The sequence below is a fragment of the Anolis carolinensis genome, chromosome 1 (genome assembly GCF_035594765.1).
Source record: "Anolis carolinensis isolate JA03-04 chromosome 1, rAnoCar3.1.pri, whole genome shotgun sequence".
NCBI classification, from domain to species: Eukaryota; Metazoa; Chordata; class Lepidosauria; order Squamata; family Dactyloidae; genus Anolis; species Anolis carolinensis.
This window is the reverse complement of record NC_085841.1, coordinates 247,303,346-247,315,809: the sequence shown is the minus strand read 5'-3', so window position 1 is coordinate 247,315,809 and position 12,464 is coordinate 247,303,346. Positions and strand designations below refer to the sequence as shown.

The following is a 12,464-nucleotide window of genomic DNA, read 5'->3' as shown; positions in this document are numbered from 1 at the left end:
ACTGGCCAACGAAATAGTCAAGTTAATTAGGATTGTTGTTGTTGTGTGACTTCAAGTCATTTCAGACTTTGGGCGAGCCTAAGTCTAAAATTAATTATTTATTTACTGCATTTATTTACTACATTTATATCCCACCCTTCTCACCCCGAAGGGGACTCAGAGCAGGTATATGTACATATAATATATTATATTATTAGCATAGCACAATATTAGCATTATATAATTCTATATTGAACTATACCATCATACTATTATATGTTATGTAATATATAGCCTATAATTAATATTATTATATGGTATTATTATTTGTATTATATTGTATAATATTATTATCAATATTATATGTATATATAATATATTATAACATTAAAACTAATACAAAAATATTATATTATAAAACTGAGGGCGGAGGCCAGGTAAATGACCTTGGAGGGCCGCATCCGGCCCCCGGGCCTTAGTTTGGGGACCCCTGCTCTAGTTCAATCTTAGTTGAGACCAGCAATTGAAGATGGAGCTGAGTTTGAAGAAAGAAGAGCAAGGATTTGGTAGGTCATCTACATGAAAAAGATGGCAAGATCTCACCACATGACAGAACATTTGAAACTGCAGAGCCTCTACTTAGCCTCAGTATTTTCTGCAAGAGAAACTCTGGTGATATGTATGAGGGAAAGTCATATAGTGAAGGTGAGGTCGGTTCAACTGTCAATAAAATTGCAATTTAGGAGCACCTGCTCACTGTAATGAATCCAAGGGTCCATCTACATGGTCAGGAAGCCCAAGGGGCAGGGTATAGTATTCTGGCCCTTGGGCTTCCTGCCACTGTAGATGTACACAGGAAAAGCTTCACTGCCTGCCTCTCTCCTGCTGTGGTAGCAGGATAGTGTCCTGACTGTCTGGCAGGAACAAACCCAGTAAATGGCCACCCTTATCATGTTGTTGTTATTGGGAGGGAAGAGGGATTACTCCTTCTCCCCCATTTATCCCTCCCGTCAGCAATGGCATCCTGTCATGGCTTTTCAGCTCCATGGCTGCTGCAACAATGACAACAAGCCAATCTAGATAGGCACATCCCCAGGGAAAGTGGGATGGCTGTGTAAACAGTGTAGCCGATTCCAATTCAGAATCAAGGGTATGAGACAATAGGGGAACAGATGATATCAGAAGGAACACATTGAATGTAGGTCAACAGGAATCAGCGTTAGTACAGAAGACTAGGCAAACTACCCTCTGATAGCTTCAAATATAATCAAGGTGAAATGTGGTTCTGTCACAAAAACCAGCAGAAGCAAAAGGATACTGACTGCCTAAACACCATGAAATGCCAAATATCTAAGATGCAGGATCATTCTTTGCTTGCATATGTGATACCTCTGGCTAGATGCTAATAGAAAAATCACACATTAAATAAATGAATATACATCTTTTCCACTTTAAGACTAATTTTGCCCACTTACTGTTCCTCTTTCCTACACACTCATTCTCCATCTTTTTGCAATGCATTCTGAAACACCTGCAGAATCTCTGAGATTATACTGTAAGATTACTATTTCTGCTGCTCTCACATGGAAACCATGAACATTTTTTATTTAACTGGGAAAACAGTTGTATTTAGTTAGTGGACAAGAATTTATAACTTGGCCAAAGCCACTGAGTGAGATCTGGCACTCTGCTTTTATGCAGATGGTCTGTGTGTTTCTGGGGGAAAAATTGAACCTATCCCCAAAACTAATAGATTTATAAGCACTGATTGTACATCATTCTAGAAAAAACGATTCTGTAATTTAAGGCAAAGCCAGACTATCACTGTATTTCTTATGCCTTAATTCAAGGGTTCTTAACCTGTGGTTCCCAAGGTGTTTTGGCCTACAACTCCCAGAAATCCCAGCCAGTTTACCAGCTGTTAGTATTTCTAGGAGTTGAAGGCTAAAACATCTGTGGACCCACATGTTGAGAACCATTGCCTTAATTCAAAGTAGATATAATTGATACCAGTAAGGATGAATTATTATGAATCTGCCTCTAGTAGGCAGTGTGGTCAAGATAACACAAGCCTGCAAAATTGAGGGTCATAGACAGACACTTTAAAAGAATTGTGCTGGTTTTATAGGAATTTGGTATTCTAAATCCAAAAATGACCTCAGGTTTGCTCCACCATGGACATTTTTTCCACACAATTTGCTTTCGTGTTTTTTTTGGGTTTTTTTTTGGGGGGGGGAGTAAAGAGTAAATAGCAAGAAAGGGGTTAAAGACTTCTAAAAAACTTTCAAAACACTTTAATTTGGTGACAAGCAACACAAAAAATCTGTTCAAAAGCACTGGAACATTAGAATCCTTACTAGAATTCTGAGTTAATAACTCAATTGATAGAAATACTGAATTTGTAAAAGAACTATGTGACAGCCAATTATATTATTGTATTTTTTTAAAAAAATAAACACCCCAAAACACTTTAAAAACAGCTACAATATTGGGGAGTTGTGGACAGGGGTCAGGGAAATAATCCCAGGCTTATGAATATTACCAAAACTTCCTTGCATTATCAGTAATTTTTGTAGGTAATATTTAAGGTGCAGGGTGCATCGTCATTGGCCAGAAACAACAATGCTGATCCAGAATGGGGTACTCGGATCGGTTTCACTAGAGGCTACACTGCAAACATCCAAGGTAGCTTGGAAGCTGGATGGTGGCCACACTTTGCAGCCCTGAATCGACCCAGCAGTTGAATGGCAGCTGCATGGCCAAGTGATGCCAGAACTGTTTTGGCACTGATTGACAGCAAACCTTGAGTTGCTCTGTTGATCTGCATTTGCGGTGACCACTGGTCATAAAAATGGCATTGGATACTGCTCAGTGTCTGGAGTGATGCTACTCAGAGCAGCAAGTGTCATGAGAGAAGGGAGCGGGGAAAGGAGAAATCACATTGTTATTGCTCTTGTTATTGCTTTGTTGGTCCAGATATCACTCTAGTCACCAAGTGGTGTCCGAAGTCATTTTTTATGCCCGGGGAAAGCTACAAATGCCAGATCAACAGGTTAGTGCTATCCCCTATCCCTGGGCTGCCTGAAAGCGAGGAAAGCAGAAAGGCGGTGTAGACAGCCACAGTTGCTTACATGGGCCCAATGTTTCACTTTAGTCTAGATTTTTGGGAAAGCTCTGGTGGATTCCACAACTTGTGTTAATGTGGTTCAAGGCTCTATGAAGCAGCCTTGGCCTGTGCGAACCTGAATCAGCTCCATGAGTTGTGCAACTGCTGTGGAACTGATTTGCCCCTTTTCCAATAAAACCAGCGAGAATGCATTCTTAGATCCTGTTAGTGCATATTTCCTCCTGAATGATGTTAATGCAAGAATTGGATGAGATTTAGACCTGTGGCTAGGAATTATAGGAAAAGATGGGGTTGGAAACAGCAACTCAAATGGCATTTTACTTCTTACCAAATATGAAAAACACAACCTTGTCATCACTAACATACTCTTCCACCAGAAAAAAACAAGTTTAAAACATCATGGAAGCACCCCAGGTCAAAGCATTGACACCTCTTAGACTATGTAATTACACGTGCCAGAGACCACCGCCATGTGCTTCTCACAATCCATGGCAAGCACTAATGACTTGATGACAACAGTCTGGGACAGCAATGGCTCCCAAAGTAACCCATTGAAGGTGGAATCAGGTGTCAAATAGGGATGTGTTATTGCCCCAACCTTATTTTCCATTTTCATCACTATGATCTCCATCTTGTTGATGGGAAGCTTCCCACTGGTGTGGAAATCACCTATTGGACAGATGGCAAACTATTCACCTTCAGTAGGCTGAAAGCAAAAACCAAGGTTACAACAACATCTGTTATAGGACTCCAATATGCTGATGATAATGTAGTCTGTGCTCACTCAGAATAAGACCTACAAGCAACTTTAAATACATTTGCAGAAGCATACAAAAAGCTTGGCCTCTCATTGAAAGTTGAGAAAACTAAACTGCTCTGCCAGCAGGCACCACCTAATCCCTCCACAATGCCAGAAATTCAGCTTAATGGTATTGCGTTAGAAAATGACCCTTTCCACCACCTTGGCAGCCACCTTTCCATAAAAGTCAACATGGACACTGAAATACAACTCCGTCAGAGCTCTGCAAGTGCAGCATTTTTTGAATGAAGCAGAGAGTGTTTGAGCATCAGGACATTCGTAGGGATACCAAGATGTTTGTTTATAAAGATATTGTCCTCCTAACTCTGTTATGTGCCATGGACTGTCTACAGAAGTTACACTCAACTTCTGGAATGATTCCATCAGCGTTGCCTCTGAAAAATCCTTCAAATCTCTTGGGAAGAGAGGTGGACCAAATGTCAGCATTCTGGAAGAAGCCAAGACCTCCAGCATTGAAGGGATGATCTTTTGCCACCAACTTTGCTCAACTGACCATGTTGTCCAAATGCCCAAACACTGTCTCCCAAAATAGTTACTTTACTCTCAACGCAAGAATTGAAAATGGAATGTTGGTGGACAGGAAAAGAGATTTAAAGATGGACTTAAAGCTAATCTTAAAAACTGTGGCAGAAACACCGAGAACTGGGAAGCCTTGACCCTCCAGCACTCTAACTGGAGATCAGCTGTTACCAACAGTGCTGTGGAATTCAAAAAGGCACGAATGGAGGGCAAAAGGGAGAAATGTGTCAAGAGGAAGGTGTGACAGGCCAATCTTTGTTGGGACTGCCTTCCATCAGGAAATCAATGTCCTATCTATGAAAGATCATGAAGATCCAGAATATGCATCTACAGTTACATACAGACCCATCGCCAAGACCCTACACTTGGAAGGCAATCATATTTGGCCACGTGGGATCACTAATGCTGCTGATGTGGTATGCCCTCTCTACAGGATTTTAGGAGTTTAACCAAATGAAAGTCATAGGTGAACAGTTTTCCTGAAGAATGTGTCCTAGGCCTCATTGGCTATGTTGACAGAAGAATAACATCACCAAGCAAACACAGGTAATTCATTACACTTTATGATACTTAGAGATTATAGGGCACACCCCAAAGCACCAGGAACTATTTCAAATTATATTCCCTACAGTTGTCCATTTGCAAGCTGTTCCTGCATAAGCAAGCATCTGATACCACTTTAGGCAAACATCCATAATTAAATTATTTGCTTTGTGAGCCCATCCCAGTTTAAAATATTAGCATATAAGCAAAATAAATTCCATTGGCTTTTTCCTGAAAGAGCCTTCCTCAGATCATTCAATCTTCTGTCCAGTAGCACTACCAAGCAAGGTAAGTTCTAACTGCACCCCTCCTCCATTGATTTATTTCTTTATTACTATTACTATGATTTTCTTCAAAAGTTCTAAAGAGCATTTTATTAACACAGAGACATCTGACAAATCCAGTCTCCAAATCATTCTCTAAGGGCCCTTCCACACAGCCTTATATTCCAGAATATCAAGGCAAAAAACAAAAACAAAACACAACTCACATTATCTGAGTGTGGACTCAGATAACCCAATTCAAAGCAAATATTGTGGGATTTTCTGCCTTGATATTCTGGGATATAGGGCTGTGTGGAAGAGCCCTAAAAGAATATCTGATTGGTTGTTTTCTTTTCTGAGTATAATATTAGGCCCTTGGCACCCATCAGAAAAGCTTCATGCTCGGTAGGAAATATGTATCGTTGGAGTAGCGAATTATGTAGCTGAATTCTAAAACTGAATACCTAAAATCAAAGTTTCATCGCCCAAATTTAAGCAAAAGGGAGAGAAAGACAAGGGAAACTTCTCACTGTAAGACACTGAAGATATTGATTGTATCCATATAAACAGTGTGGCATTTTGATTGACTCCACTTATTAATTTTTCCATTAGGTAGGCTGCAGTTGCTGATATCTTCTCAGCATTAGGCTGCCTGCAGCCTAGGTCTGATTTACTTCATCTGCAACAATGGCAAACAAGGTAAGTGGCAATGACTTTAGCTTTGATATTTGAGGTAGGGAGCTCGTCCTCTGTCTATTGGACTGACTTAGTCCTCTTCCACACAGCTGTATAAAATCCACAGTGAACTGAAATATATGGCAGTGTGGACTCAGATAATCCCGTTCAAAACAGATAGTAAAGGTAAAGGTTTTCCCCTGACGTTAAGTCCAGTCGTGACCGATTCTGGGGGTTGGTGCTCATCTCCATTTCTAGGCCGAAGAGCCGGCGTTGTCCGAAGACACCTCCAAGGTCATGTGGTCGGCATGACTGCATGGAGCGCCGTTACCTTCCCGCCGGAGCAGTACCTATTGATCTACTCACATTTGCATGTTCTTGAACTGCTAGGTTGGCAGGAGCTGGGGCTAACAGCAGGCGCTCATTCCTCTCCCGGGATTTGAACCTGGGACCTTTTGGTCCACAAGTTCAGCAGCTCAGCGCTTTAACGCAGTGTGCCACCAGGGGCATAGATTATCTGCCTTGATATTCTGGGTTATATGACTGTGTAGAAGGGACCTGAGAGGATTGGGAGGCATAAATGATTAAAACAGAATGCTTTCCAATGGAATTATTGCTAATAATATGTAATATTATAACATTACAGTGGATTCACTTCTGCTCTCTACTGCAGGGGTGATCAGTTCTGCTGAAATAACTCAATCAGGTCCAAATTTTGTTTGCCATCGTATACCCAATTATGAAGGAGTAAGCCTTTTAGAATGTAGTGCAATGAGATTTAATTCTGAATAGACATATGTAAGATTTATGAGTTTGTTTCGTAATTTAGGGACTTTTCACATGAGATATTTATAACAGTTAGATTTTCCTGTAACTACCATGTTTCCATCCTATGGCATCCTGGGATTTACATGCTAGGGGCAGCCGCTTAGAATTCTCAGGCAGAGAGATTCAGGATGCAGCCAGGACAGGGTAAATGGGATCACCATACTACAATTTTATTTTGCTGTGTGAAAGAGCCCTTAGATAAATTTGAATCCTAGTGAAATGGAATGAATAATTATGATGAGAGTCACACTGATCTGAGTTAGATTTCAACAGAAACTAAAGGCAAATCACGTAGCCGCACTCCAACTTCATTCATCTATTGCAACCATCATTAAATTAAAGGGTGTTTTATATTTTAAAAAATACCCAAGAATGCTATTTTTAAAACACAGAAGGAACATGTGTTTCTACATATAGGGTGTATAAAACCTTTAAAAAAATACAAAGCCTCCTTCCTTTAGGAATAAAGTGTGGCTCTAAGGCCGCATCTATATTGCTGTATAACCCAGTTTCTGAATCCAGATTATCTGCTTTGAATTGGATTATTTGGCAGTGGAGACTCATATAATCCAGTTCAAAACAGCTAATGTGGGTTCAGTAATCAGATTACAGTGTTCCCTCACTATTTCGCAGCTCATTTTTTGCAAATTCACTGTTTTGCGGATTTTCAATAAACTCTAAAAGACTATTATAAATCATAAAAAATTACAATTTACAGCCTAAGGAAGGGAGAAAGGAGAAGCTGAAAGGAGAGAAAAGGAGCCCAAGCGGCAACGGGAGGAGAAGGAGGCGATTTATCAACACATGATTGGTTGATAAAGACTTAAATAGTGTATAACTACTAAAATAATGTATAAATATTAAAATAAATATAGCTTCCCTACTTCGTGGATTTTCACTTATTGCGGGTGGTCCTGGAACCTAACCCCCGCGATAAGTGAGGGAACACTGTATATGGCAGTGTAGATGGGGCCTAAATTATCTTTCAGAATTTACTTCTCTGTTACAATTATTTGCTTTATGTATGTGGGAATATTGATGGATTAGAGAAACAAATTGTTGTTGTTGATTATGATGATGATTGTAAGTCATTTGTATTTCTGCACTGGTAGAGTCATGATATATAAAAGCAATCATCCATCCAAGTTTTCCTGGGAACATAAAATCATCTTGATTTGACATGCTATAGTGATATTTCCCTCCTTGTCTGCTAGGTTCCAGGATTGCTATGCCACCTAGCTCTTTGCCTGTGTTTCTTTGTTCATGGAGATATTGCCGTAACAATTTCAACAAAGGATGAGGTGTACGCAAAAATTGCCAACAAGCATATGATTGCAAACAGGGATGGCGCCACCCTGCTCAATGTCCAAAAGCCTGTGATTTATGAAGGTAATCAAGACAAAAAAAATTAAACTAAGATATAAAAGCTACGCAAAAAATGTGATCGGGGAGGGGGAAACATAGTTAGGGTAACCCCACTCTGTGATGACGCTGATAATGATGTTCTAGTCACCATGGAATGTGTAGTGAACTTGTCAGTTAGTTGATTTAATGAACAACTTCACCCACATACCATTTTTGTTATAGAACTTTAAGCCACTGAACAATAATTATAAAATAAGGAAATATGATGTATACATTCAGTTTTATCATATTTATTTCCTGTATTGTTATGTGACTTATTTTAACTTACTACATTCAGTGTAATCAAGTCCTAGCAAGCCTTGTTGTTTGGTTTGATATTGTGATATGGTATAAAGACTAATCATTTTTTTAATTTTTATTATTTATAAAAACAAGGAAGGTAACTGTGATCAAAGGTTTCTAAAGTAAGGAGGGTTTTTTTTTAAAGTGTTTTGCAAGTATCACTTTAGAATGACTTCCACAACAATAGGATCACAAATGAAAAGATCTTGCTCTTGGCTCAAGTAGGTGTCTTCTCTTGTGACGATGGCATCATGAGCAGAGTCACTCTGGTTCAACTCAGTGGATGGAAGAGATCATATAGGGCAGTGGTGGGAAACTTGTGTCCTTTCAGACACTTTTGGAAGTGATATAAACAACTTCTGGAGATCCACCAATCACCGGTAGGGAGAGATATGCTGTTCTCTTAATGCCATTCAGAGTTTTAAAGGTTAACATCCATACTTCAAAATAATCCATTGAGACCAGGTTATCAAAAAAATTGTTTCTTCCCTATGAATTTTCATTTGAGATATTTGGGAGAAATCCTGCCTTTTTTTAATGTCTCACAAACAAAGTACATTTGGTGAAGACTCTACAGAGAACTTTCTGTAACCCATTTTTCCTCAGTGGCAACCTTTTGCCAATAAGAAAACAGATTAATTCAAAAGTGTGCTGGGTATCCAGTTGTTTGGCTTTCTGTGATTAGGAAATTGACTAAATCTGTAGTTGTCTTGATAAAGAATCAAAGGGTAAAATCACACTTTCTACACCAGCAGAACATCAAAACACTATGGTGCCTTTGTACAAATACTGAGAGAACAGAAACAAAAACTGCAGGACTATACAGACTGAAGAAATGAAAAGATACGTCTTTTCTCATGACACAAGTATTGTGCTATGAGGCCACTTCAATGGCCATAATTGCATCCTATGGGATCCTGGAGTTTGTAGTTTGGTCAAAGGTCTAGAGATCTCTTGCTAAACATTCTGAATGCCCAAACTTCAATCCTTTGATTCCATGGGACAGACCATGTTACTTATTATAATGCTCTAATTGTGTAGTTTGAGAGTGAGTTGAGAGAAATCAAATGGAGGAAAAGGGATTGTGTAGACATGACCAAAGTCCAGACTTTCTTGAATTGCTTGTACATTTAAATGCTGGGGAAGTTTATCTGAGGCATATAGGAGTTTCATTTCTTTCTTCTTCTTTTTTCCCAGAGTACCTGGCAAGAGACTGCAGGGCTGCTTTCCTCCATGGTAGGAGGCAGAATGGTCTCTATGTTATCCGTCCCCGATTCTCTCCTTTACTGGTGGTCTACTGCGACATGGAGTATGATGGTGGTGGCTGGACAGTTCTGCACAAAAATGCTCTCAAAGAAAAGACCACTTGGTCACACAACTGGAATGATTATAGGATTGGTTTTGGGGATCCTTTAGGAAACCACTGGCTTGGAAATGAATATATCTACCTCTTAACTAGAGGTGATGCATTCACCGTGCGATTTGTCATAATTGACGGTGATGGAAATACCAAGTATGCCGATTACCATAGTTTTAGAGTGGACGGGGAAGATACTGATTATTCCTTGAGGCTAGGGAACTATTCAGGGAATGCAGGAGATGCCCTGACCTCTATGGGCGAAGCAGGAATCCATGACAACATGAAGTTTTCTGCCCAAGATCGGGATAATGACCGGAGGACCACTTCAAACTGTGCATTAGACAATGGTGGCGGCTGGTGGTTTGATAACTGCTATTCAGCTCAGCTAACCAATGGCAACCAGATTTACTGGGAAGGGCTGTGCACAGAGACTAGCAACTGCAAATTAGCATCCATCATGATTAAACCAAATGGGAAAAACTGCAACATTCCTTCAAGATATTAATGAATTGTTGCTCCCTGCTTTAAAAGCTTCCTCTCACCTAAATTCTGTTCTGAACACCAATCACCATAATATTGCTTGCAAATCTCAAGGTTTGAAGCTAAAGTACCCATTCTCACAGAAACTTCTCCTGAGCAAATCCCATTGAAATGAATACATTTCACTGGCGGGGGGGGGGGGGGGTTGTCAAGAGAACTAATCTGTTTTCATTTTCCAAACAGTTTTGAACAATTTAAAAATATTTTAACTTGCATACCAAAGCTGTTGTGTATTCCAGGGCTTTATTCAAGAGAAGAGTCACCCTTTTTAAGATGTGAAAAACCAGTGGTTTATTTAAAACAGAACGCTAATGCAAAATTGAAATGTTTTTGTCTCTGTGCTTGTAGTTTCCAAAAATGATTTACAAATACCTGCAATAAAAAATTAAAATAAATGGCTTTTGTTTCATTGCCAAATATAAACATCACAGACATAAAGGAAAACAATATACTGGTTAATTTGAAGGTGTTTCGCACAGGCTGGATTAGGTTTTTACAACTGCAGAAGCAGGGATGTAAATAATGTTCTTAAGGTCCTGAGTTGTTGCTTTTGGATCTATGGGAAAAAATAGATATGCAGCCCCTTTTACATTGGTGGGGAGAAAGTCCACTAGGTTACAACGTCACAAGTAACCGGAATACAGCTTTGGCAGCCAAAGAAAATGGACAGCCAAAAATTTCGAAGGAAATGTGAACATAGCAAAAATAAGTATTCTATGTATTAATTGATTCTCGGTGTTTCCTTCTCTACACTTTTAGAAATTTGTAGACTCAAGGAAAATTTCATGGGGGAAGGGGAATGGAAGAATGTTTGGATAATTTTGCCCCACCTCATACTTCCCAACATTTCACAAAAACAGACACACATGGCTAAGGAGCATCAGAGTGTAGTCAAGATGGGGAAAATTAATGAGCAACGACACATGAGCTAGGACAGTGGTTCTCAACCTGTGGGTCCCTAGGTGTTTTGGCGTATAACTTCCAGAAATCCCAAGCAGTTTACCAGCTGTTGAATGTGTCTTCATGTGTCACAATTCGAGGCCAGTAGTGACACTATGGACTGGAACTGGGGCAGTTACAGGGCTCATCTCCATCCACATTGGTGGCAGGGTGGAGTCCAGACTGTCTAGTAGCACTCAAACTGGTTTGGGCTTGTTGGATTGGCGCCTAGGTGGTCTCCTGTTACCACTGCCAGACCACCACAGAGCTCCGGGAAGATCCCTGGGGTGCTTTGAATGTGATTTTCCTGCTTCTTGGCAGGGAGTTAGACTGGATGGCCCACGAGGTCTCTTCCAACTCTGTGATTCTATGATTTTATGATTCTATGAGATTTTCTGACATCAGCAAAGGTGCCTGTGTGTCTAGGGAAAAGGAGAGATGTCTCTGATGATATCAGTAAAGGCATCTGGCAAAGTACAGAAACTTTCTGGAGCTCCTAGTCCTCCACCATGGTGAATGGAGGGTGATACGGCCTGATTTGTCCCCTTTTCCCTGAGCTGTAGCACAATGGAAAAAGGGGATGGTGATGGTGAATGGTGGATGGATTTGGATTAGAGCTGATCCAGTTTATACTAAACCCAAAGTTCAGGACATATTCCAAATATCCAGGAATTATTTCTGATCAAACTTGGGATATGAGGTCAGTGTTGACAGCCTTCAACATTTCAAAAACAGATGAAAATTTAGGATCACAGTGGGCTAATAGGAATGTCCCTCCCAAAACAGGATTGTTGAAGGCTGTATAACCTGAAGCGACATGGGATGGGGGTGGGGGCAGAACTTTTTACTCCTGCTCTCCTCACCTTAGTCCCATTTCCCATTAGGAAATGCAGGGTGCATGAAGAGTGTGTTGTGTTTCTCTACTCCGGAAACTCTGGTTTTGGGCATGCCACCTTGGATGAAGGCAGGGGAATGCTCCTCTTTTGAGGCTAAAAGGTGTTGCCTCTTGTCCCAAGGAGGACTTCTTTTTGCTTGATACTACAGCCAAACTTCTATCCTTAACCTGGCCCATTCATTCAATTTGCACATGTGTGCAAAGGGACACTTGTATTTAAAACTACCCCAGGGCCCCAATCTTCTTAGTCTGGGCTTTGGCATACCCCA

General features: G+C 40.2%; 1 protein-coding gene across 1 annotated transcript; it reads left to right on the top strand.

Annotated features, from left to right (window-relative positions):
- The first annotated feature begins 846 nt into the window (after positions 1-846).
- LOC100563705 (fibrinogen-like protein 1-like protein) lies at positions 847-10,756 on the top strand. Its single transcript, XM_016994048.2, has 4 exons — positions 847-4,991; positions 5,864-5,950; positions 7,969-8,143; positions 9,659-10,756. The coding sequence occupies exons 2-4, from the start codon at positions 5,939-5,941 to the stop codon at positions 10,324-10,326; spliced, it is 855 nt and encodes a 284-aa protein (XP_016849537.1). The 5' UTR covers positions 847-4,991; positions 5,864-5,938; the 3' UTR covers positions 10,327-10,756.
- Positions 10,757-12,464: the final 1,708 nt, after the last annotated feature.